Here is a 24,425-nt window from a genome sequence, read left to right as displayed (position 1 = left end):
GGATCAGAGCCCATCGAGTGAACCATCTAATGTGGTTGGATCTATATGCTGTTACCTTACAGCAGTAAGGTAAGGGGACATCCTTACTTACCCTAAAAGGATCACTGGATACCCATTTTCCTCTCACTCCATATTGCGGACCTACACTTGCACTTTTGCTTTCTTGGACTTTTGAAATTTTACTTATATTTTTTGCTAATATTTTTCAAACTCTGTTGATGGACTGTTTATCACCAATATAGGAGTGTCACTTAGCACAGTTATCTGAAAAAAATTTTTGCACCATTACTTATAGTGTATTTCATCACATTAAGAGGAACCTGTGTAGTTATATGATTTGCACCATTACTGTTATTGTTCACTGATCATTTATATTTATTTTTATGCTGATGCCATTTGGGCTATATTGCTCCTCATTTCAATTACACCTACTTTCATTCCCCTCCCCCACCTGTTTATTCACTTATCCATTCACCACTGATTAGCGCAGCACTACCCTCTCCATTTTCAATTGCTTATGGTTTGATACACCTTCCAGTGCCGCAGCTGTACCTCCACTTCTCATCACTTTCATTTCCCCTCCCCCTTTCTTCCCCTCTCTGTTTCCCCTCCTTTGATAAGCGCGGTAATATCCATTTTTCCGCAGTACTCACTGTGCCCTGGTCAGATTGTCTCTCCTTTTCTCACACGCTGTCTCTGTGTGAGGAAAGTAGAGCTGATAACTGGCAGGGCTGTTTACACATGGCCAGCTGTGATTGGACACCGCTGATCACATGGTAAAGGGCCCTCGGCCCCGATCTGTGTCCAAGACACACAGCGATCAGACATTTGCCTATGCGCACCCCAGTAGGCACGCAGGAAACTCGTTCTCCCTCCCAGAACGGGAGAGCCGCACGGTAGCCTGGTATCCGCTATACATTATGGTGGGGAGGAGGTTGGGATGAAACCATTTCTCCAACTTCATGGAGTGGCCACACGTCCTGGTAAATAAATCCTCTTTGTAAAGCATGCTGCAGCTTGGCATTGCATGCTATTGCTCAGTCTGTGATCTACTAGGACCCCCAGATCTCCATCCACCCTGGACTCCCCCAGAGGTTCTCCTCCTAGAGAGTTCACTTCCAGTCCCATGTTAATGCATTTCTATATATTTATTTTTTGAACGGATATAATAAAAACATTTCAATTGTTTATTTAACAGACCTCATTGGATTTCTGAACTGCATTGCATTTCCTAATTTCAGGGCCGCATCGGATTTCCTGACTTAAGGGCCACATCGTATTTCTGGCAGGACCAACAGGTATTTTTCTTTGCCCTTTTTGAACAGATATAAGATTCCAATAGAATCTTTATTTTCCGCTTTAACACCCACAGGCTGAACAAATGCGTCCATGGGTGACCAAATCTTGATCATGTGACCACTGTGACAGCTAGGGTTGTCCCGATACCACTTTTTTAGGACTGAGTACAAGTACCGATACTTTTTTTCAAGTACTCGCCGATACCGAATACCGATACTTTTTTTTAAATGTGTCCCCCCACAAATGCAGCCACGTCCCCCCCCATATGCAGCCACGTCCCCCGTCCCCCCCCATATGCAGCCACGTCCCCCGTCCCCCCCCATATGCAGCCACGTCCCCCGTCCCCCCCCATATGCAGCCACGTCGTCGTCCCCCATATGCAGCCACGTCCCCCCATATGCAGCCATGTCCCCCATACATTGATGCTGCCGCCACCGCTTAGTTAATACGGGCGGGGAACATTACAGCTTTCATTTGAATAGCTGTAGTGTTTCCCGCCGCGCCACGTATAGACACTCCCCCTTGCTCGGGATTGGACAGATCACCCGAGCAAGGGGGAGATATTAAAAATATCACCGCAGAGGTGATCAAATACCACCAAAAGAAAGCTCTATTTGTGGGGAAAAAAAAGTACGCCAATTTTGTTTGGGAGCCACGTCGCACGACCGCGCAATTGTCAGTTAAAGCGATGCAGTGCCGAATCGCAAAAAGGGGCCAGGTCCTTAACCTGCATATTGATCCGGGTCTTAAGTGGTTAAGCCCCGGACCATTTGGTTGGCCAAAGACCGGGGCACTTTTTGCAATTCGGTACTGTGTCCCTTTAACTGACAATTGCGCGGTCGTGTGACGCGGCTCCTAAACAAAATTTTATTCCCCACAAATAGAGCTTTCTTTTGGTGGTATTTGATCACCTCTGTGGTTTTTATTTTTTGCACTATAAACAAAAAACCTCTGCTGTTCAGAGTTGCAGTCATAGTAAGTGGGAAGCAGGTCCCCTGTACTCCTTTTGGGGCAGACACGTGTTTGATGATGCTAGGAAATCCGGCATAGGAGGAAAGGATCTTGGGGACATACAGTACATGCCGCAGCATTTCCTGACTTTGGTGGCGTTTGGCTTTTCCTTTAGGTGTTGGTTTTTACTGGCCCCCCCAGCCTTAGTCGGTGGTACCGGCTCCTCTTTCCAGGCTGATTACTCTGATTTCACTGCACACTGTGAGCTTCTTACATTGTTCATTAGAAGCTGCAGCAAGTCGGATAGAGCCCTCCTCAATTCCTGGCTGTGGGATATCCAGCATCATCTAGCCCAGTGATGGCGATTCCTTGACACACCAGATGTTTTGGAACTACATTTCCCATGATTCTCATGCACTGTGCAGCGTAGTTGAGCATCATGGGAAATGTAGTTCCAAAACTTCTGGGGTGCCGAGGTTCACTTTCACTCATCTAGCCCTTTCAAGGTAAGGAGGGACAACAAAGGGTAACAACCCCTGGGACTTTATATGGTGTCTAGTAGATAAATAGGAATACTATAACAATATTGAAAGAATTACTTTTATTATAAAAATAGAAAAACCAAGCATAAATAAAAAAAACATCCATGATTAATACATGACGCTTTGCCATATGCATAGAAGAACTGCAATAGTCGCTCAAATGAGCTTCTTCAGGAGCTTTCAATATTGCTGCAGGTTATGCTGAAAGTCACAAAGAAACATACAGCGGACGGAACAGCAAGTTAGTTGGTTTAACCACTTCAGCCCCGGACCATATTGCTGGTCAATGACCGGGCCACTTTTTGCGATTCGTCACTGCGTCGCTTTAACTGACAATTGCGCACTCGTGCGACGTGGCTCCCAAACAAAATTGGCGTCCTTTTATTTCCCCACAAATAGAGCTTTCTTTTGGTGGTATTTGATTACCTCCTGAATTTTTTTTTTTGCGCTATAAACAAAAATAGAGCGACAATTTTTAAAAAAAATGAATATTTTTTTACTTTTTGCTATAATAAATATCCCCCCAAAAAAAAAAAATATATATATATAAAAACGTTTTCCCTCAGTTTAGGCCGATACGTATTCTTCTTCTACCTATTTTTTTATATATATATATATTTTTTTTTGTTTTTTTTTTTTACTAGTAATGGCGGCGATCAGCGATTTTTTTTTTTTTTTTTTTTTTTTTTTCGGTACTGTGACCTTATGGCGGACACTTCTGACACATTTTTGGGACCATTGGCATTTTTATAGCGATCAGTGCTATAAAAATGCCTCTGGCAGGGAAGGGGTTAACACTAGGGGGCAAGGAAGGGGTTAATTATGTTCCCTGGGTGTGTTCTAACTGAAGGGGGGGGGGGTGGGACTGACTAGGGGAAATGACAGATTGCTGTTCATACATTGTATGAACAGACGGTCAGGCATTTGTCCCCTTGACATGACCCGGAGCTGTGTGTTTACCAGGGGCGGATTGACAACTCATGGGGCCCCCAGGCAATAGAAGATTATGGGGCCCCCGGGCTTACAGATGGCCACCAAGCCAGGAGGCAGTACAGAGGCGGGGCAGCTAAAATCTCAGGATTTTCACATCAAAAGCATGTCGGTTTTGGACATATCAGGGACAGATGTAAAAAAAACATAGATTTTTATCTCCAAAGCCATAATAATGGATAATTTTGTCCCACAAATAATTTATGATCTAGCCCTTTCCTCCCCGGCCTGGCCATCCCTGGCCCGCCCCTTTCATTTAGAGGATTTCGGTTCTGTCAATCACGGAAGCTCTGTAGTGGGGAAAATAATTATTTGATCCCCTGCAGATTTTGTGAATTTTGCCCATTTTACAAGGAAATGAAGGGTCTAAAATTTTTTATCATAGGTGTATTTTATGATAGAGACAGAATATCAACCAAAATCCCAGAAAAATCACACATGATATAAATGGAGTTGCAGTTCAGTGAGTAAAATAAGTATTTGATCCCCAAGCAAAATATGACTTAGTCCAGGGCTCGACAAAATCCGGTCGCAATTGCGACAATAAATTGTGACCTGGCGCCTGGGGAAGCTTAGGCCTGCAGAAGGCCGCAAAGCCTCGGCCTCAATTACCGGCCGGCGCGCGGCATGGGAGGTGGGGGCGCACGGAGACACAGGATCCTGTGTGTCTGTCTCCGTGCGCCCCCACCTCGCGATCGTGGTGGGCCTGCGCCCGCCGGTAATTGAGGCCGCAGCTTTGCGGCCTTCACAGAAGGAAGCTTAGGCCAGCTTTGCGGGCTCAATTACCGGCCGGTGGGGGAGCACAGAGACACAGGATCCTGTGTCTCCGTGCGCCCCCGCTGGTAATTGGGGCCGCGGCTTTGCGGCCTTCTGCAGGCCTAAGCTTCCTTCTGTGATCTGGCACCATCTTGTGATGGCCGTAGGCATGACAGACAAGTAAACCAGCAATTCTAATGGAGCTTCCCCAGTGTTTTCACTGCCATCTCCTTCCCTCTAATTAGAGCCCCCAAACATTATATATATATATATATATATATATATATATATATATATATATATATATATATATATATATAATGTCGACCGATATGGGTTTTTGTCTGGCCAATGCCGATATTTAGAAATCGCGGCGGCCGATGGCCAATATATGATGCTGATTTCTTTTTTTTTTTTTTTTTTTTTTTTTTTGGGCCGATTTAAATAAAAAAAATTCCCCCTTCATCTCATCTCATAAAATCTAACAGTTAGACCCCTTTCACACTGGGGCATTTTTCAGAAGTTTTTGGGCTAAAAATAGCGCCTATAAAGTGCCTGCAAAAACGGCTCTCCTGCAGTCTCAGTGTGAAAGACCGAGTGCTTTCACACTGAGGCGGTGCGCTGGCAGGATGTTAAAAAAAAAAAAAAGTCCTGCAAGCAGCATCTTTGGAGTGGTGTATACTGCTCCTGCCCATCGAAATGAATGGCACCGCTGCCGAAGAGCCTGCAAATCGCTTCTGCAGTGGCGCTACACGAGAGCATTTAACCCCTTCATCAGCCGCTAGCTGGGATCTAAGCGCCCCGCTACCAGCCAAATGGCGCCACTAGAATGACAGTCCAGTGTGAAAGCAGAAAAAAAATGAAGTCAGCAGCTACAAATACTGCAGCTGTTGACTTTTAATATATGGACACTTGCCTGTCCTGGGCGCACGTGATGTCGGCACCCAAAGCCGATCTCTCCCTCGGGTGCTGCTGCCACCATCGTCGGTAAGGGAATCAGAAAGTGAAGCCGTGCAGCTTCACTTCCTGGTTCACTTCCTGGTTCCCTACTGTGCATGTGCGAGTCACGCTGCGCAATTCCACTGGTCCCTGCTGTCTTCTGGGACCTGTGCATCTGCCAGAAGACAGCGGGGGGCGGAGTATGCTCCAGATGTGGTGTGGGTCACTACGGTGATCTATGCCCGTAAGAGGAGCAAATACCTGGATGGAAGTTCCATTATTACTCCGCTAAGTAATAAGTCATTCAGAAAATTTCTTGCATTTAAACATTTATTTTTAACACAACAAGCCTCCAATCAGTGCACTTGTATGTATAATTTAGATCTGGCATCACTAAATGGCGGCCCGCGTCCGGCCCGAGCTGCCGCTCTTCCCGGACCGTGGCGATCGCGCCATTTAGTCGCCGCTTCTGTCCCCAGCCTCCTCCGCTATTAGCAGAGTAGAGGAGCGGACGGCGGGAGGCGGGACATTTCTGCACTGGGGGTGGGACGAGAGAGAGGTAGCAGCCTGTCAGGTTAGATGGCAGGTGATTGGCTGCTAGGAGGTGGTCCTAGCAGCCAATCACCAGTTCGCCAAAAAGTCAACCCGGCCTCTCCTCGCCCCGCCCAGTGCTGCTGCGCCTTCAGGTCACGAACTTCTCAGGCAACTTGCATTGACTTCTATTACAGAAGCTTCTTTCCCAGCAAAATCGGCTGAAAACACCAAATATCGGTCGACCTCTAATTATATATATTTTTTATTCTAACACCCTAGAGAATAAAATGGCGGTTATTGCAATACTTTCTGTCACACCTTATTTGCGCAGCGGCCTTAACAAGTGCACTTTTTGGGGGGAAAAATACACTTTTTTTAATTTAAAAAATGTAATTAAAAAAATAAGACCACAGTAAAGTTGGCACAATTTTTTTTATATTGTGAAAGATAATGTCACGCTTCAAAATTGTGTCCGCTCGTGGAATGGCGACAAACGCTTACGCTTTAAAATCTCCATAGGCAACGTTTAAAAAATTCCTACAGGTTGCATGTTTTGAGCTACAGAGGAGGTCTAGGGCTAGAATTTTTGCTCTCGCTCTAACGATCGCGGTGATACCTCACATGTGTGGTTTGAATACCATTTACATATGTGGGCGCTACTATGTATGCGTTCGCTTCTGCGTGCGAGCTCGGCGGGACGGGGTACGTTTTCTGGCTCCTAACTTTTTTAGCTGGCACCTAGATTCCAAGCAAATTTGTCAAACCCTGACTTGGTGGAGAAACCCTTGTTGGGAAGCACAGAGGTCAGACGTTTGTTGTAGTTGGTGATCAGGTCTCCACACATCTCAGGAGGGATTTTGGTCTCTTCTTTACAGATCTTCTCTAAATCCTTAAAGCGAATGTGTCACTAAAAAAAAATATTAAAAGCCAGCAGCTACAAATACTGCAGCTGCTGACTTTTAATATTAGGACACTTACCTGTCCTGCAGTCCAGTGCCGTCCGCAGCAGAGGACGAGCGATCGCTCGTCTCTCTGCTGCTCCCCCCGCCATCCTCAGTGAGGGAACCAGGAAGTGAAGAGCTCCGGCTTCACTACCCGGTTCCCTACGGCGCATGCGCCGCTCATTGACTCCCGCTGTGCTCTGGGAGCCGAGTGTTCCCAGAGCACAACGGGAGGTGACGTCATGCCCGGAGAAAACCCGAAGCTCTGTGGCCGGAAGTGGGTGCAAATACCTGTGGCCTTTCCCGCCTCCATCCATGAGCCTTGGCCTTTCCCGCCTCCATCCATGAGCCTTGGCCTTTCCCGCCTCCATCCATGAGCCTTGGCCTTTCCCGCCTCCATCCATGAGCCTTGGCCTTTCCCGCCTCCATCCATGAGCCTTGGCCTTTCCCGCCTCCATCCATGAGCCTTGGCCTTTCCCGCCTCCATCCATGAGCCTTGGCCTTTCCCGCCTCCATCCATGAGCCTTGGCCATTCCCTCCTCCATCCATGAGCCTTGGCCATTCCCGCCAGGGCCGGCGCTAGCAATAGGCCGATCAGGCGGCTGCCTAGAGCGCCAGGGTAAGGGGAGCGGCAAAATCCGGATCCCCAGCCACTTGCTGGGGATTCAGGTTATTAAAGAACATCAAGGACTGACTTTTTTTAAAATACGTAACATACTGCCTTATGGCGCCAGCCGCCAGGCTAGGGGGCGCCTGCGAAGACATCCCGGACCACTCTGCAGTGCCGCCCTAGCAATGAGAAGATGAGGGAAGAGGAGCCAAGACAAGGAGCAGCCAAGGAGTGCTCGATGGAACTGGCTGGGGCGGATGAGATGGAAGCCCTGCATACGGGCTTGCCGCGATATTCGCTCCCCCTCCTCCTGGTCGCTCGGGGATCTGTTGTGAGAGGACAGGCAGGCAGCAGCAGCGCCGCTCTCATAGTAAAGCCATCACCCGCCGCTGACAGGTATAGTGGAAGCATAGGCAGCACGGTCATACATGCTGCAGCCTGCGGTCACAAATAAAAAATGTACTCTGCTTGTGAAGTTTGTAGTGCGTTGCACTGTATACAGATGAGGGACAGATGTGTGTGTGTGGGGCGGGGGGGGGCAGACGTGCAGGGGGGGGGACAGATGTGTGTGGGAGGGGTTACAGAGGGGGATCAGATATTTGTGCGGTGGGGGGGGGCAGACTTGCAGGGGGTACAGAGAGGAAATGATAGGTGTGTGGGGCATGTAGAGGTGCAGAGGGGAACAGAGGTGCACAGGGGGTACAGATATATGTGTGTGGGGGGGTGAACAGACATGCAGGGGGGGTACAGAGGGGGAACAGGTGGGGAGGGGGGACAGATGTGCAGGGGGGTACAGAGAGGAAATGATATGTGTGTGTGTGGGGGGGCATTCAGAGGGGAACAGAGGTACGGAAGGGGGGTGCAGAGTTGCAGAGGGGGGTGCAGAGGGGAACAGAGTTGCAGAGGGGGGGAGGTGCGGAGGGGAACAGAGGTGTGGAAGGGGGTGCAGAGTTGCGGAGGGGGTGCAGAGGGGAACAGAGTTGCAGAGGGGGGGAGGTGCGGAGGGGAACAGAGGTGTGGAAGGGGGTGCAGAGTTGCGGAGGGGGTGCAGAGGGGAACAGAGTTGCGGAGGGGAACAGAGGTGTGAAAGGGGTGCAGAGGGGAACAGAGGTGTGAAAGGGGTGCAGAGGGGAACAGAGGTGTGAAAGGGGTGCAGAGGTGCAGAGGGGGGTGCGGAGGGGGGCTGCAGAGGGGAACAGAGGTGCGGAGGGGGGCTGCAGAGGGGTGGAGGGGGGTGCGGAGGGGGGGTGCGGAGGGGGGGTGCAGAGAGGAACAGAGGTGCGGAGGGGAACAGAGGTGTGGAAGGGGGTGCGGAGGGGGGGTGCAGAGGGAAACAAAGGTGTGGAGGGGGGGGGTGCAGAGGGAAACAAAGGTGCGGAGGGGAGGGTGCAGAGGGGAACAGAGGTGCGGAGGGGAGGTGCAGAGGACCACGGCTGAAGAAATAGGTGAAGAGGCACCGCAAAAATCTCAGTGAGGGGCGGAGCCCATGGGGGGGGGGGGGGGGCAACAAAATGAGGTTTCGCCTAGGGTGTCAAAAATCCTTGCACCAGCCCTGATTCCCGCCTCCATCCATGAGCCTTGGCCTTCCATGACCCATCGCCAGTTTTCCTTCCATGGACCACTTTTGGTTGGTCCTGACCACTGCAGACAGGGAACATCCCATAAGAGCTGCTCTGATCCAGTTGTCTAGACATTCAAATTTGGCCCTTGTCCCGCAAATCCTCACACTTGGCCATTTTTTAACAAATCAACTTCAGGGACAACCTGTTCACTGGCTGCCTTCTATATCCCACCCACTTTCAGATACCTTTGTAACGAGATTATGTTAATCCTTTTACCTGGTAGGTCTTCCTCATTCTTCTCCCAATCATCTCTCCCCATACAGGATGTCCGCTCCAACACCACAGGCTCACGACCGCAGTCGGACAGCGGAGGACGAGGATGACCCGGTGGATCAGATGATCGCTCGCACCGGCTGCACGGCCTTTCATTACGCCGTACAGGAGTGCATGGCGGAGCACCAGGACTGGAGGAAGTGTCAGGCGCAGGTGCAGAACTTTAAAGATTGCATGCAGGACTATCAGAGGAAGAGGGCTGAGGAGCTGATGAAGAAAAGGGGTCAGCTACAAGGACAGGCATCCTAACCTGGGACAATCCTACCAAAGAAGGACCAACCCGAGACACTCTGACACCAGATTATTGAGCAACGCCAGCCAAACAGTGCAATACACCAAACTGTGGAGGCAAGCTAAAGAGACCCTGTCACCAGACCATTTATTTCAGATGATATGTGCATTTAATGTATTCATGTTCTGTACCTGTAGAAGCCTCTCTTGTATGGACATCCAAAAGCCCTGAGACTGCTGCTGGGCACCTCCAACCTGGATGTGATTTCAGCAACCCAAACAGACTTAGAGCAGCCACTCAAGTGACCCTCTATAGCGAGAGTCTTCAAACTATGGCCATCCAGTTGTTCAGGAACTACAATTCCCATCATGCCTGTGAATGTCAAGAGTTTTACAATGCCTCATGGGATGTGTAGCTCCGCAACAGCTGGAGGGCCATAGTTTGAAGATCCTTGCTATATAGCAGTGGTCTCCAAACTATGGCCCAGCAAACCTTTTCTTGCTTTTATCTGGCCCTTGGGACACTATTTTTTATCTACTGATGCCAACAATGGCAAATAATTCCCTACCAATGAAGGGGCGCAAGTCCTCCCAATAACACCAATATTGGGGCAAAATTCCTCCCAGTGATACCAACGATGGGGCACAAGTCCTCCCAATGACACCAATATAGGGGAAAAATTCCTCCCAGTGATACCAACGATGGTGGAAAAATTCCTCCCAGTGATGCCAATGATAGGGCACAAGTCCTCCCAATGACACCAATATTGGGGCAAAATTCCTCCCAGTGATACCGATAGGGCACAAGTCCTCCCAATGACACTAATATTGGAGCAAAATTCCTCCCAGTGATACCAACGATAGGGCACAAGCCCTCCCAATGACACCAATATTGGGGAAAAATTCCTCCCAGTCATACCAACGATAGGGCACAAGTCCTCCCAATGACACTGATATTGGGGCAAAATTCCCCCCAGTGATACCAACGATAGGGCACAAGTCCTCCCAATGACACCAATATTGGGGCAAAATTCCTCCCAGTGATCCCAACGATAGGGCACAAGTCCTCCCAATGACGCCAAAGATGGGGAAAAATTCCTTCCAGTGATGCCAACGATAGGGCACGAATCCTCCGAATTACACCAATATTGGGGCAAAATTCCTCCCAGTGATACCAACGATGAGGCTTTTTCCCACTGGCATCAAGACCTTTTCTACTCTCAATGGCCATAGTCCGGCCCTCTTAAAGTCTGAAGGACAGTAAACTGGCTTTTTGTTTAGAAAGTTTGGAGACCACCTGCTCTATAGTAATCCCTTTTACTCTTTCCCTAGCTGCTACATGAAGGGTTATAGGAAGGTGAGGGGAAGGGTTGAGGAGCTGGGCCAGCACAGACAGTAATTAGACACTCCCAGAATCAAAGAGGACTATGACATGCAAGGAAGAAGGGGGCAGTGCTAGGGAATTGACTCTTCTGAAGCAGTTCATTTTGCTAGCAAGTTCAAAGGCACATCACAAGTCAAAAAGCAATCATTTATCTGCAAGACAAAAGTTAAAGTAATTGATTTGTCTGTGGTTTTACCTGCAATTTATTTCAACTGGTGACAGGGTCTCTTTAAAGAGAACCTGTCTTTTTGTTCATTCAAGGCAAAGTGATGGGTTCCCTTGATAGGCCACCTACCTATTCGTCTTCTTCCCACATCCACTGATACTGACCCTCACTAGACATGTGCAATTCGTTTCGTTCCGAATTCGTTTTCTAACTAATTTGGACTAATTCGGAAATATCTGAATGTTCATTCATAAACCCGTCTAATGAATTTTTGCAAATACAGTAAAACCTTGGTTTGCAAGCATAATTTGTTCCAGAAACATGCTTGTAATCCAAAGCACTTGTATATCAAAGCATTTTTTACAGGGAATAAAAGAGAAGAGAGGCACCTCTAAGTGTAGCAATACGTTGCTAAATGTTGTACCTTCATTAAATGTAACCAAATTGTTACACTTAGACTCCTCTCTTCTTTTTTTTATACTCCGTTGTGACGTGACGCTACTCTTATATCAAGGCAAAATGTATTAAAACATTTTGATTGTCTTGCAAAACGCTCTCAAACCAAGTTACTCTCAAACCAAGGTTTTACTGTATTTATAAATCCGAATATTGGAAAATTCGTAAATTTTGAAAACCCGTGAATTTAAAAATCTGAAATAATAACTTACAGCTATTACCAACTATTAAAATCTAGGTATTGGAATTGCCTTCCAAATTTGGCTGTTAGTGAACGTAACGAAGTTACGAATTATCCAAAATAACGAATTGTCGCATCTAAACAAATGGAAAGGAATAAAAAACAATAATAAAAACTTTTTATTATTATTATTGTTTATTATTAATTAATTCCGTTCCATTTGTTTAGATGCGACATTCGTTATTTTGGATAATTCGGATGAATTTTGTATTCGTTACGTTCACTAACAGCCAAATTTGAAAGGAAATGCCAATACCTATAATTTAATAGTTGTTGGCTGTTACCGTATATACTCGAGTATAAGCCGAGTTTTTCAGCAAATTTTTTTTGTGCTGAAAATGCCCCCTATGGCTTATACTCGAGTCACCTTTTTGCGCCTAATCTCCCGGATTTGGGGACCGAGTACCGGCCAGCCGTAGGTCCCCTGGACCCCAAACATGTCACACATGTAGCCCCACTCTTCCTCTACAAGTGTGCAAAGTTTGCTGTAGGGGGACCTACGGCCGGGGAGCACCGATTTTTCAAAGTCAGGCACCCCCTCTATAGACTCCCATGTTAAATGGCAATTTCTCTGGTAAATTTGGGGACCTGGTACCGGCCGGTACTATATACTCCCATGTTAAACAGAAGTCTAGTCATGGGCACAGTGAGGCATGGGCACAGTGAGGCATGCGCAGAGTGCTGTACATTAGCCTGAAGTCTCATGGGATGTATGATGTGAGTATCCCAGCAGCAGAAGGGAGATGTCATTCATATCTGTGATCACCAACAGAAGGGGGAAGAGCAATGTTTAACCACTTGCTTACTGGGCACATATACCCCCTTCCTGACCAGAGGACTTTTTGCGATTCGGCACTGCGTCGCTTTAACTGACAATTGCGCAGTCGTGCGACGTGGCTCCCAAACAAAAATGACGTCCTTTTTCCCCCTCAAATAGAGCTTTCTTTTGGTGGTATTTGATCACCTCTGCTGTTTTTATTTTTTGCGCTATAAACAAAAATATAGCGACAATTTTGAAAAAAATAAATAATATTTTGTACTTGTTGCTATAATAAATAGCTACATTTTTTTTTTTTTTTTTCTCAGTCTAGGCCGATACGTATTCTACATATTTTTGGTAAAAAAAAATTTGCAATAAGCGACTGGTTTGTGCAAAAGTTTTAGCGCCTACAAAATAGAGGGACCGTTTTTTTTTTTTTTTTTTTTTTTACTAGTAATGGCGGCGATCTGCGATTTTTTTTTTTTTTTTTTTTTTTTTTTTTTTTTTTTTTTATCGGTATTGCGACATTATGGCGGACACTTTTGGCACCATTCACATGCTATAAATAGGCACTAATTACTGTATAAATGTGACTGGCATTGAAGGGGTTAACACTAGGGGGTGAGGAAGGGGTTAAATGTGTACCTTTAGTGAGTGTTACTAACTGTGGGGGAAGGGGGGTGACCGATCTGTGTCCCTATGTACAAGAGACACAGATCGGTCTCCTCTCCCTGACAGGATGTGGATCTGTGTGTTTACACACACAGATCCACGTCCTTGTCTCTGTAACCGCCGATCGCGGGAGCCCGGCGGACATCACGGCCGCCAGGCACGCGCATCGGCATCCCAGTGATGCGGCGGGCACCACCGGCGCGCTCGCCCTCCAGTGGCCAGGAGGAGCGGAGGCCGTAAAAACACGGCGGCTCAGAGAATTAGAACCACCCTGCGGCCGTATAAAGTCGTACGGCCGTTGGGAAGTGGTTAAAGGGGAGTCGAGGTTTAAAGTATGACTTTTGTTTCCTTAGTTTTGGATAACATGTAAAGGAGTCGCATCCTCTTTCGTGTATTTATTTTTTCTCCCTTTCTGAATTATTATACCTTTTTTACTTCCTATTCAGGTGACATTTTGTGAACTTTCAGAACTGGACGGCTGGGGAACTCCCTACGAAGCCTCGGGAACACACAGACGTCACACACAAGGTAGAGTCAAATCACGTTCCAGAGGCTTCGTAGGGAGTTCCCCAGCCGTCCGCTTCTGAAAGTCTCCTACATTTCCCTTCCTGGCTTGGTGACGGTGTTGTCCCTAGAAGAGGAAGTGAGTGGAAATCTCCCTAATGGACCATAGAGCAGTAAAACGGTTTTAGACCCTTCACCACTCTCTGCTGTCTTTGTTACCTATATTTCATAATTTTTGTCTGCATTTTTTTTAACTCCTTATAAAATTGTTTTTCTGCTTCCAATACTGATGGGCGAGATGTTCTACTCCAAGAACAAATAAAAATCGAATAATTGTAAAAATGGCATTGTTTTATCTTCATCACTTGCAAGTATATAGAACCCATTGTCTACACTGTCTCTGTAAGGGTGATAAAGGGCTATAAAACCTTTCCACAAAAAAAATGTCTTCATCAGTTTAGGCCACTATGGCCCGGATTCACAAAGCACTTACGCCGACGTATCTCGATATACGCCGCGTAAGTGCAAATATGCGCCGTCGTATCTATGCGCCGGACTCTGAAACCAAGATACGCCTGAAAATAGCCTTCATCCCACCGACGTAACTTTCATACGCCGGCGTAGAGTGACACCAATACAGTGGTCAGTGATAAAAATGTTGCTCCGGAGCGAGAGGGGCTCCCGCTGTCATTTTACTATACTATGGCGGGAGTTGGATAAACAAGCTTCCTTGCTGGCCTGAGCTTTATGCCGCGTACACACGATCGAGTTTCTTGGCGGTGAAAACACCGCCGAGAAACCCGACGGGAAAACCGAGGATTGGCCTGGTCCCTTTTCCTTGTGTACACACGCCCGGTTTTCCTGACAGGTTTTCTCTTGGTCAAGAAAACCGGCTGTGTGTAGGCTCCCTATGGGGAAACCTGCCGAGGGGGTAAAAAAAACACTGCAATTCGCGACGAGAGAATTTAGAACATGTTCTAAATTTTCTCGTCGCGATTCTCTGCGGTTTTCTCTTCTGGAAAACTGCTAGAGAGCCTACACACACAGTTTTCTCATCCAAGAGAAAACATGACCGTTTTCCCGACGAGAAAGCTGATGGTGTGTAAGCGGCTTCAAAGTCAAGTATTGTGCAACAAAAGTGAAAAAATGTCTGGACTCACCTGGACGACTCTCTGGTGAGTGGAGAGTAGGGATGAGGTTCGAGTCGAACTAATGTTCGGCAAACAATTTGGGGTGTTCACGGCAAATTTGAAAAGTCGCGGAACACCCTGTAAAAGTCTATGGGAGAAATGTAAAGTGCTAATTTTAAAGGCTAATATGCGAGTTATTGTCCTAAAAAGTGTTTGGGGACCCGGGTCCTGCCCCAGGGGAAATGTATCAATGCAAAAAAAAGTTTTAAAAACTGACATTTTTTCGGGAGCAGTGAATTTAATAATGCTTACAATGAAACCATAAAAGTGAAATATTCCTTTAAATTTCGTACCGGGGGGGGGGGGGTGTATAGTATGCCTGTGAAACAGCGCATGTTTCCCATGCCTAGAACTGTCCCTGCACAAAGTGTAATTTCTGAAGGAAAAAAAGTCATTTAAAATCACTCGCGGCTATAATGAATTGTTGGCTCCCAGCAATACAGAGAAAAGTCATTCATAAAATATAAAAAAAATGCGTGAGGGGTCCCCCCCAAATTCAATTACCAGGCCCTTCGGGTCTGGTATGTATATAAAAGGGGAACCCTGCATCAAACTTAAAAAAAAAATGACGTGGGGGTTCCCCCCCCCCCCAAATATCCATTCCAGAGTCTTCAGGTTTGGTGTGGATTTTAAGGGGAACTACACCCCAAATTTAAAAAAAACACACCAGACCCCTTATCTGAGCACGTTAACCTGGCAGGCCGCAGGAAAAGAGGGGGGTGACGAGAGATCGCTAGATGTAAGGTAGGGTGACCAGACATCCCCAGTTTTAGGGGACAGTCCCCTGATTGAGGACACTGTCCCCGGACCAAGTCTGTCCCTGGTTTTGTCCCCAGATTGGATTTAATAGGGGGCAGGGGCAATTTCAAAGACAATCAGTGCAGAATTAAAAAAAATTGAATTACACCCCCCCGCTCCACCGAGCCTACTAGCATAGGGGGGTTGTATTTTTCCCATTATCTGTGCCCCTTTCTGATGATCATGTGCTGGTCGGAGTGGAGGGAATATTTCTTCAGTTTCGGGCACATGCCCATTCAGCTTCACTCGCATGTTCTTCTGCCTTCCTGGCCAGCCACCTGCCTATCTCCTTGCCTTCCCTGGCGGAGTGATCTTCCTCCACTTCCCACCCAGTAGTAGCTGGGGCCCGAGGAGTATAACTTGAGAGGCTGTGAGGCGGGCAGTGACGGGCAGAGAGTCGCTGATTGTTGCCATTACTAGTAAAGAAAAAATATGTCCCCGGATTTCATTTTAAAAATCTGGTCACCTTAATGTAAGGAGGGACTTCACTGCCTGGGGACACTAGATGTAAAGAAGGAATCTGCTGGGGCACTAGGTGTAAGGAAGGACTCATCTGCCTGGGGACAATAGATTTAAGGAGGGACTCCGCTGCCTGGGGACAATAGATTTAAGGAGGGACTCCGCTGCCTGGGGACAATGGAATATCAAGGACAAAATGAGTGCATCAGATAAGAAGGCCATTGTGGATAAGTGTAATGAGGTCCTGTCATGGCTGGACAAGAACCAGCTGGCTGAGAAAGAGGAGTACATCCACCAGCAGAAGGAGCTGGAGAGGGCATGTAACCCTATGATCTCCAGATTGTACCAAGTGGCAGCAGGTGGTGGGATGCCAGGAGCCAGCTGCAGTACTCAGGCCAGACAGGGCTGCAACCCCGGACCTACCTTTGAGGAGGTGGATTAAAGACTGCATGGTGCTTACTCCAGAAGGACTTGTATGTGAATTTTGGGAATGGTCACCATTGTAGAGGACAGTATAACTTTTAGAAATATAAGGACTTGCATGTGATTAATTGGACTGAGCAGCACTGAAGAAAAGGACTAAATGTAGTACTTAAAAATAAAAGACATAAGCAGTGGATAATGAGGGAGAGTGTTTTTTGTAAGTCATCAAGCAAAATACAGCTTAACCACTTAAGGACCGCCTCCTGCACATTTACGTCGGCAGAATGGCACGGCTGGACACAGACACGTACCTGTACGTCCTCTTTAAGTGTCCAGCTGTGGGTCGCAGGCGCGCGCCCCGGTCTGAAGCTCTGTGACCGCGGACCCAATCACCGCCGGTGTACCGCGATCGGTCACAGGAGCTGAAGAACGGGGAGAGGCGAGTGTAAACAGATCTTCCCCGTTCTTCAAAGTGGCAATGTCACTGATCGTCTGTTCCCTATATCAGGGAACAGACGACTATCAGTGACATCACACGTCCAGCCCCCCTACAGTTAGAAACACACGAGGTCACACATAACCACTAGGGGGCGCATAATGTCGCAGTAAAAAAAAAAAAAAAAGCCGATCACCGCCATTAGTAGTAAAAAATTATTAATAAAAATGCCATAAAACTATCTTCTATTTTGTAAACGCTATAAATTTTGCGCAAACAAATCGATAAACTCTTATTGCGATTTTTTTACCAAAATTAGGTCAAATACGTATCGGCCTAAACTGAGGGGGAAAAAAAAGTTTTTTCATATCTTTTTGGTGATATTTATTATAGCAAAAAGTTAAAAATATTGCATTTTTTTTTCAAAATTGTTGCTCTGTTTTTGTTTAGCGAAAAAAATAAAAACCGCAGAGGTGCAAATACCACCAAAATAAAGCTCTATTTGGGGGGAAAAAAGGACGCCAATCTTGTTTGGAAGCCACGTCGCACGACCGCACAATTGTCAGTTAAAGCGACGCAGTGCCGAATCGCAAAAACTGGCCAGGTCCTTTACCTGCATAGTGGTCCGGGTCTTAAAGTGGAGGTTCACCCAAAAACTCAATTTTTAACATTAGATTTAGGCTCATTTTGGGAAGCAGAATCGGGTGTTTTTTTTTTTTTTAAATCGAAGCAGTACTTACCGTTTTTGAGAGCGATGTTCTCCGCCGCTTCTGGGTATGGTCTGCAGGACTGGGCGTTCCTATTTGATTGACAGGCTTCCGACGGCCGTATACAGCGCGTCACGATTTTCCGAAAGTAGCCGAACGTCGGTGCGCTGGCGCCGTATAGAGCCACACCGACGTTCGGCTACTCGTGACGCGATGTATGCGACCGTCGGAAGCCTTTTGGAAGGCTGTCAATCAAATAGGAACGCCCAGTCCCGAAGACCATACCCGGAAGAGGCGGAGAAGATCTATCTCTAAAACGGTAAGTACTGCTTCGATTTAAAAAAAAAAAAACACCCGATTCTGCTTACCAAAATGAGCCTCAATCTAATGTTAAAAAATGTTTTTCGGGTGAACTCCCGCTTTAAGTGGTTGAATGAATGAGTGACTTGTATAGCGCTACACATGCGAACTGAATCACCTCTAGGCACTTTTTTTTGCAGCCAGTGTCTTCCTGGCTGGTGCAGTCATTTATCCTGTAGGATCTCGACACGCTTGGGACACAGTCATACACACACATATATATGTGTGTATACATATAGGCCCAATTTGCATTTGAATATGCAACAACAGTATGCATTTGCAAAAAATATGTACCGCCTCTTCTTGCCTTATGTTTTGTAATTGGCAAATATGGCTGCCCCCATGTACATACAGTATATATTTACAATTGGTACACAAACTAAGAAAAAACACAAAAGCACACATTCATAATATTTACATTAAAGGGGTTGTAAAGGTATTTTTTTTCCCTCTCCCTAAATAGCTTCCTTTACCTTAGTGCAGTCCTCCTTCACTTACCTCATCCTTCCATTTTGCTTTTAAATGTCCTTATTTCTTCTGAGAAATCCTCACTTCCTGTTCTTCTGTCTGTAACTACACACAGTAATGTGAGGCTTTCTCCCTGGTGTGGAGTGTCGTGCTCGCCCCCTCCCTTGGACTACAGGAGAGTCAGGGCGCCCACTAACACACAGCTCCTTTCTCTATCTGCAACGTAGAGAGCGTCCTGACTCTCCTGTAGTCCAAGGGAGGGGGCGAGCACAACACTCCACACCAGGGAGAAAGCCTCACATTACTGTGTGGAGTTACAGACAGAAGAACAGGAAGCGAGGATTTCTCAGAAGAAATAAGGACATTTAAAAGCAAAATGGAAGGATGAGGTAAGTGAAGGAGGACTGCACTAAGGTAAAGGAAGCTATTTAGGAAAAAAATGTTTTACCTTTACAACCCCTTTAAGTTATTTTTTTTTTTTTTTTTTTAATACCTGTACAGTGAAACCTTGGTTTGCAAGCATAATTCGTTCTAGAAGCATGTTTGTAATTCAAAGCATTCTTGTATCAAAGCAAATTTCCCCATAAGAAATAATAGAAACTTAGATAATACATTCCACAACCATTTATTCATATAGAAATAGGAGCAAAAGCTCATATTAATACTGTACAATACTATAGTAGGAATACTGTACTGTACCTCTCTGTTGGAAAAGAAGAATCACAGTTTTAATGTAAAAAAAAAAAGAATTCCACTCACAATGTAAAACTGCTGCGTATATTACAGTAAAGCCGCTGGTGTACAGTATACAGCACTATATGTGGCCAGAGGTTCGGGGGGCAATGGTGGCTCCCAGCACTTCCTGGAGAACTCGGAGACACTTGAACTGTTGGCATCACTTCCAGGTGCTCCGAATGCACGTTATGCCCGCCCACCCAGCTTGGAGTATCTCTGGGTGTCTGTGACAGCTTTACTGTACAAGATACACAGCGGCTTTACATGGATGAACACCTAACATTGGGAGTGTAATGCTTTTGTTTTTACAGTAAAACTTCTGCTCGTATATCAAGACAAAATGTTGCTCGTCTTTCAAAACACTTGTATACCACGTTACTCGTAAACCAAGGTATTACTGTATTTCGAAAATTTTAAAGACGGTACATTGCACTTTATTTTCTTTATTAACAATCTTAACCACTTGCTTACTGGGCACATATACCCCCTTCCTGCCCAGGTGAAATTTCAGCTTCCGGCACTGCGTCGCTTTAACTGACAATTGCGCGGTCGTGCGACGTGGCTCCAAAACAAAATTGACGTCCTTTTTTTCCCACAAATAGAGCTTTCTTTTGGTGGTATTTGATCACCTCTGCGGTTTTAATTTTTTGCGCTAAAAACAAAAAAAGAGCGACAATTTTGAAAAAAAATATATATTGTTTACTTGTTGCTATAATAAATATCCCAATTTTTTTTTTTATATATATATATATATATATATATATTTTTTTTAATTTTGGCCGATATGTATTCTACATATGTTTGGTAAAAAAAAAAAATCGCAATAAGCGACTGGTTTGCGAAATGTTATAGCACCTACAAAATAGGGGACAGAATTATTATTTTTTATTATTTTTTTTTTTTTACTAGTAATGGCGGTGATCTGCGATTTTTATTGGGACTGCGACATTATGGCGGACACATCGGGCACTTTTGACACATTTTTGGCACCATTCACATATATACTGCGATCAGTGCTATAAATATGCACTAAATACTGTATAAATGTGACTGGCATTGAAGGGGTTAACACTAGGGGTTGAGGGAGGGGTTAAATGTGTACCCTGCATACTGTTCTAACTGTGTGTGGAGGGGACTGACTGGGGGAGGTGACCGATCTGTGTCCCTATGTACAAGAGACACAGATCTGTCTCCTCTCTCCCTGACAGGACATGGATCTGTGTGTTTACACACACAGATCCATGTCCTTCTCTCTGTAACCGCCGATCGCGGGTGTCAAGCGGACATTGCGGCCGCCAGGCACGCGCATCGGCATCTCAGTGATGCGGCCCCCCAGTGGCCAGGAGGAGCGGAGGCCATAAAAAGACGGCCGCTCAGAGAAGTATACATTTTTGGATGGTTGATAATCCTGGAAGAGTCCAACTGGGCGTTCTTTTAAAGACATGTTCAAATGGACATTTAGTGCATCTGGAAAGTATTCACAGTGCTTCACTTTTTCCACATTTTGTTATGTTAGTCTTAATTCAGAATGTATTAAATTCTTTGTTTTCCTCAGAATTCTACAAACAATACCCCATATTGACAATGTGAAAGAAGTTTGTTTGAAATCTTTGCAAATTTATTACAAAAATAAATCTACATAAGTACTCATAGGTAGATTCAGGTAGTTAGGCCGACTTATCAGTAGATAAGTCGACCTAACTCAGAATCTACGCCGGCGTTTGTTTAAGCGTATGCGTAAGCTGTTTTATCTTGGCTTGCAATTTTTCCGCTGGCCGATAGATGGCGCTTCTATTGCGGCCGGCGTAGATTATCTAAATGAGCTTTTACGCAGATTCCCGAACGTACGCCAGGCCGCCGTAGTCGAATTACGTCGTTTGTTTAAGGCCTTAGGCGGCCTAAAGTTATTCCACCTATGAGGTGGAATAACAATGTTAAAGTATGGCCGCCGTTCCCGCCGCGAGGTTCGAATTTTTTACGTCGTTTGCGTAAGTCGTCCGCGAATCGGGATTTACGTTGTTTATGTCCACGTCAAAATCAATAGGCCCGTACGGCGTACCTAGCCGCAATGCGTCCTGGGAAATGTAGGCGCCCGGCGCATGCGCAGTTAGAAAAAACTTAAAAAAAGTGAGGTCAAGCCTCATTAGCATTAAACACGCCCCCCCCCCCAACCCATTTGAATTAGGCGCCCTTACGCCCGCTGTGTTTACACTACGCTGCCCTAAGTAAGGAGGTAAGTGCTTTCTGAATCATGAATCTCTTACTTAAGGCGGCGTAGTGTAAACACGCTAGGCTACGCCGACCTTAATTTTAGGTGCCCCTACGTGAATCTACCTATCAGTCTTTGCCATGACACTCAAAATTGAGCTCCAATGCATCCTATTTCCACTGATCATCCTTGAGATGTTTGTATAACTTGATTGAAGTTCGCTTGTGGTAAATTCAGTTGATTGGACATGATTTGTTGCCTTTAAGAGCCCGCGCGTGACCCGGTCCAAAGCTCTGTGACTGCGCCCGCGGGACCCAATCGCCGACGGTGTCCCGCGATCATTCATAGGAGCTGAAGAACAGGGAGAGGTGAGTGTAAACAAACCTTCCCCGTTCTTCTGTGTGGCAGTGACACTGATCGTCTGTTCCCTGTTATAGGGAACGACGATTAGTGATGTCACACCTACAGCCACGCCCCCCTACAGTAAGAATCGCTCCCTTAGGGCACACTTAACACCTTAGCGCCCCCTAGTGGTTAACTCCTTCACTGCCATTGTAATTTTCACAGTAATCAGCGCATTTTTATAGCACTTTTCGCGGTGAAAATGACAATGGTCCCAAAAATGTGTCAAAAGTGTCCGATGTGCCTGCCATAATGTTTTTACCAAAAATATGTAGAAGAATACGTATCGGCCTAAACTGAGGAAAAATGTTTTTTTTAGATATTTTTTGGGGAGGTCCGCCGGAAAAAACTGACAGGTGGATGTGAACGGTCTGCATGTGTGAAAGGGGCCTTAGCCAAAAGTCCAGGCCCTAAAAGGCGCAGTGCAGAAAGAGAAAAACTTTGGTGACTGAGACCATGTGCCTTTTCACAAGTGGGGTCCCACACCCAAGTGTTACTCGGAGAACCCCTAGGGCGACCACTCCCAGGGGGCACAGACACCATGGATCCTCTGCCTTCCCAGCCTGTGGCCAGAAAAGGTAGACCACCCAATCCAGGAAGTAATGGACCCTTTCTGCTTTCTTGGGGAGAACTTACTCCCGGCCCCCAATTACGTTGAGGTGCTCCGGTTTGAGTTCCTGTTGGTACCAGCCTTCCAGGTACCCGTCACTCCAGCGGATTTGCATGGCCACCACCCCAACTTAGGTCAGGATAGCAGCACAGCACCTCCACTGGATCACTGGGGCTCAGAATTGTGTGGGGGCGTTACCTAGGGCGACCTACATGAAAATGTACTTTATCACTCGCCTGACGAAGGGGTCCTGCGTGACCTCGAAACGTTGCACTATTGTGTAATAAAATGTTTGGTTGTAATTGGACGATCCACGGGGTGCTGGCGAATATGTTATGAAAATACAGTCTGCATAGGAACACCCGATTCTCTATCCATCTATATCTATAAATCTACAGTATATACCATTTTGATATTTGTATACCTCCTCTCATGAGTCGGCCCACTAGTTGCCTCAGGACTGAGGTCTAGTGAGAGGAGTCCTGAGGCAGGCGGCAGTGATCTTTGTTAACTTTGCCCGTTGCAGCTTTTTACCCGTCTATAACATTTCTTATTTCAGAGTTCCTGTACAGACCATCTGCAAGTCAGGAGCCCCAGTATTATGCCTTGTGCCATTCAGAGAGGGCTTCATTGCCAGCCAAGGTATGGGTGCAATTCATTGTCTTATCTCATCATACAGTGCCTTGAAAAAGTATTCATACCCCTTGAAATTTGCCACATTTTAACCAAAAATGTAAATGTTTTTTATTGGGATTTTATGTGATAGACCAACACAAAGTGGCACATAATTGTGAAGTGGAAGGAAAATTATAAATGGTTTTCCAAATTCTTTACACATAAATACCGTATTTATCGGCGTATAACACGCACAGGTGTATAACACGCACCCTTTATTTTAAGAAGGAAGTTTCAGGAAAAAACACTTTCCAGACCCCTGCACAGCACACGACCCCCCCCCCTGCACAGCACACGGACCCCCCCCCCCCTGCACAGCACACGGACCCCCCCCCCTGCACAGCACACGGACCCCCCCCCCCCCTGCACAGCACACGGACCCCCCCCCCCCTGCACAGCACACGGACCCCCCCTGCACAGCACACGGACTCCCCCTGCACAGCACACGGACTCCCCCCCTGCACAGCACACGGACTCCCCCCCTGCACAGCACACGGACTCCCCCCCTGCACAGCACACGGACCCCCCCCCCCAGCAAACAGGCTACCCCCCCCCCCCCTGCACAGCACACAGCCCCCTTTCATTATAAAGTCCCCCCTCCTCCTCTGCACTCCCAGGAGACCCCCAGTCCCCTGGGACAGCATTGCCAGCATACTGTAAAGTAAAGAAAACCTCACTGTCGGCCCCTTCTACACCGCCCCTGTGTCACTCTTACTGCAAATCAAAGCTTCTGCATACCTCAATTAATGCCGTTCTCTCGTAGACCTGGTCATGTGACGCTCCTCTGCCGTTTCATAGATGGTCACATGACCGCTCTCCTCCTCCAATCACAAGCTACACTCGAAAAGGAGGAGGATCGGGAGGAGGAGAACGAGCCTCCTTATCTCGGGTATTAGAGAGGCTTTGAATAATTTGAGACAGAGTGACACAGGAGGAGCGTTTTAGGAGAAAGGGCTGGCAGTAACATTTTCTACAGCGCTGTCCCACGGCCAGGAGAGGGGAGAGGCGGCCGGCCTGACACCCTCCCAGTGGGTAGCACCCGGGCGGCCCGCCCGATCCCCGCCCCCCATTGAGAAAAAAAT

General features: G+C 46.7%; 1 protein-coding gene and 1 long non-coding RNA gene across 3 annotated transcripts in view; both read left to right on the top strand.

Annotated features, from left to right (window-relative positions):
- The window catches only part of LOC120926729 (cytochrome c oxidase assembly factor 4 homolog, mitochondrial), a 44,914-nt gene that overhangs the window by 11,263 nt on the left and 9,226 nt on the right, over positions 1–24,425 (top strand). The window contains exons 2-3 of one of the 2 annotated variants that reach the window (XR_005746984.1): positions 1,242–1,298; positions 23,228–23,310. Coding sequence is in view for 1 of the 2 variants with exons in the window: in XM_040336893.1 (XP_040192827.1) it covers positions 9,449–9,706 (258 nt within the window). In the remaining variant the exon portion in view is untranslated. Of the gene's footprint in view, positions 1–1,241; positions 1,299–9,447; positions 10,085–23,227; positions 23,311–24,425 lie in introns of those variants that run through there. The other variant, XM_040336893.1, reaches the window with a different exon arrangement.
- On the top strand, positions 1,918–14,215 carry LOC120926730. The gene is made up of 3 exons (XR_005746985.1): positions 1,918–1,929; positions 2,276–2,278; positions 13,683–14,215. It is a non-coding gene; the product is annotated as an uncharacterized LOC120926730 (long non-coding RNA).

Source organism: Rana temporaria, chromosome 2, assembly GCF_905171775.1.
Source record: "Rana temporaria chromosome 2, aRanTem1.1, whole genome shotgun sequence".
Classification (NCBI taxonomy): Eukaryota; Metazoa; Chordata; class Amphibia; order Anura; family Ranidae; genus Rana; species Rana temporaria.
This window is presented reverse-complemented; position numbering and strand designations above follow the sequence as displayed.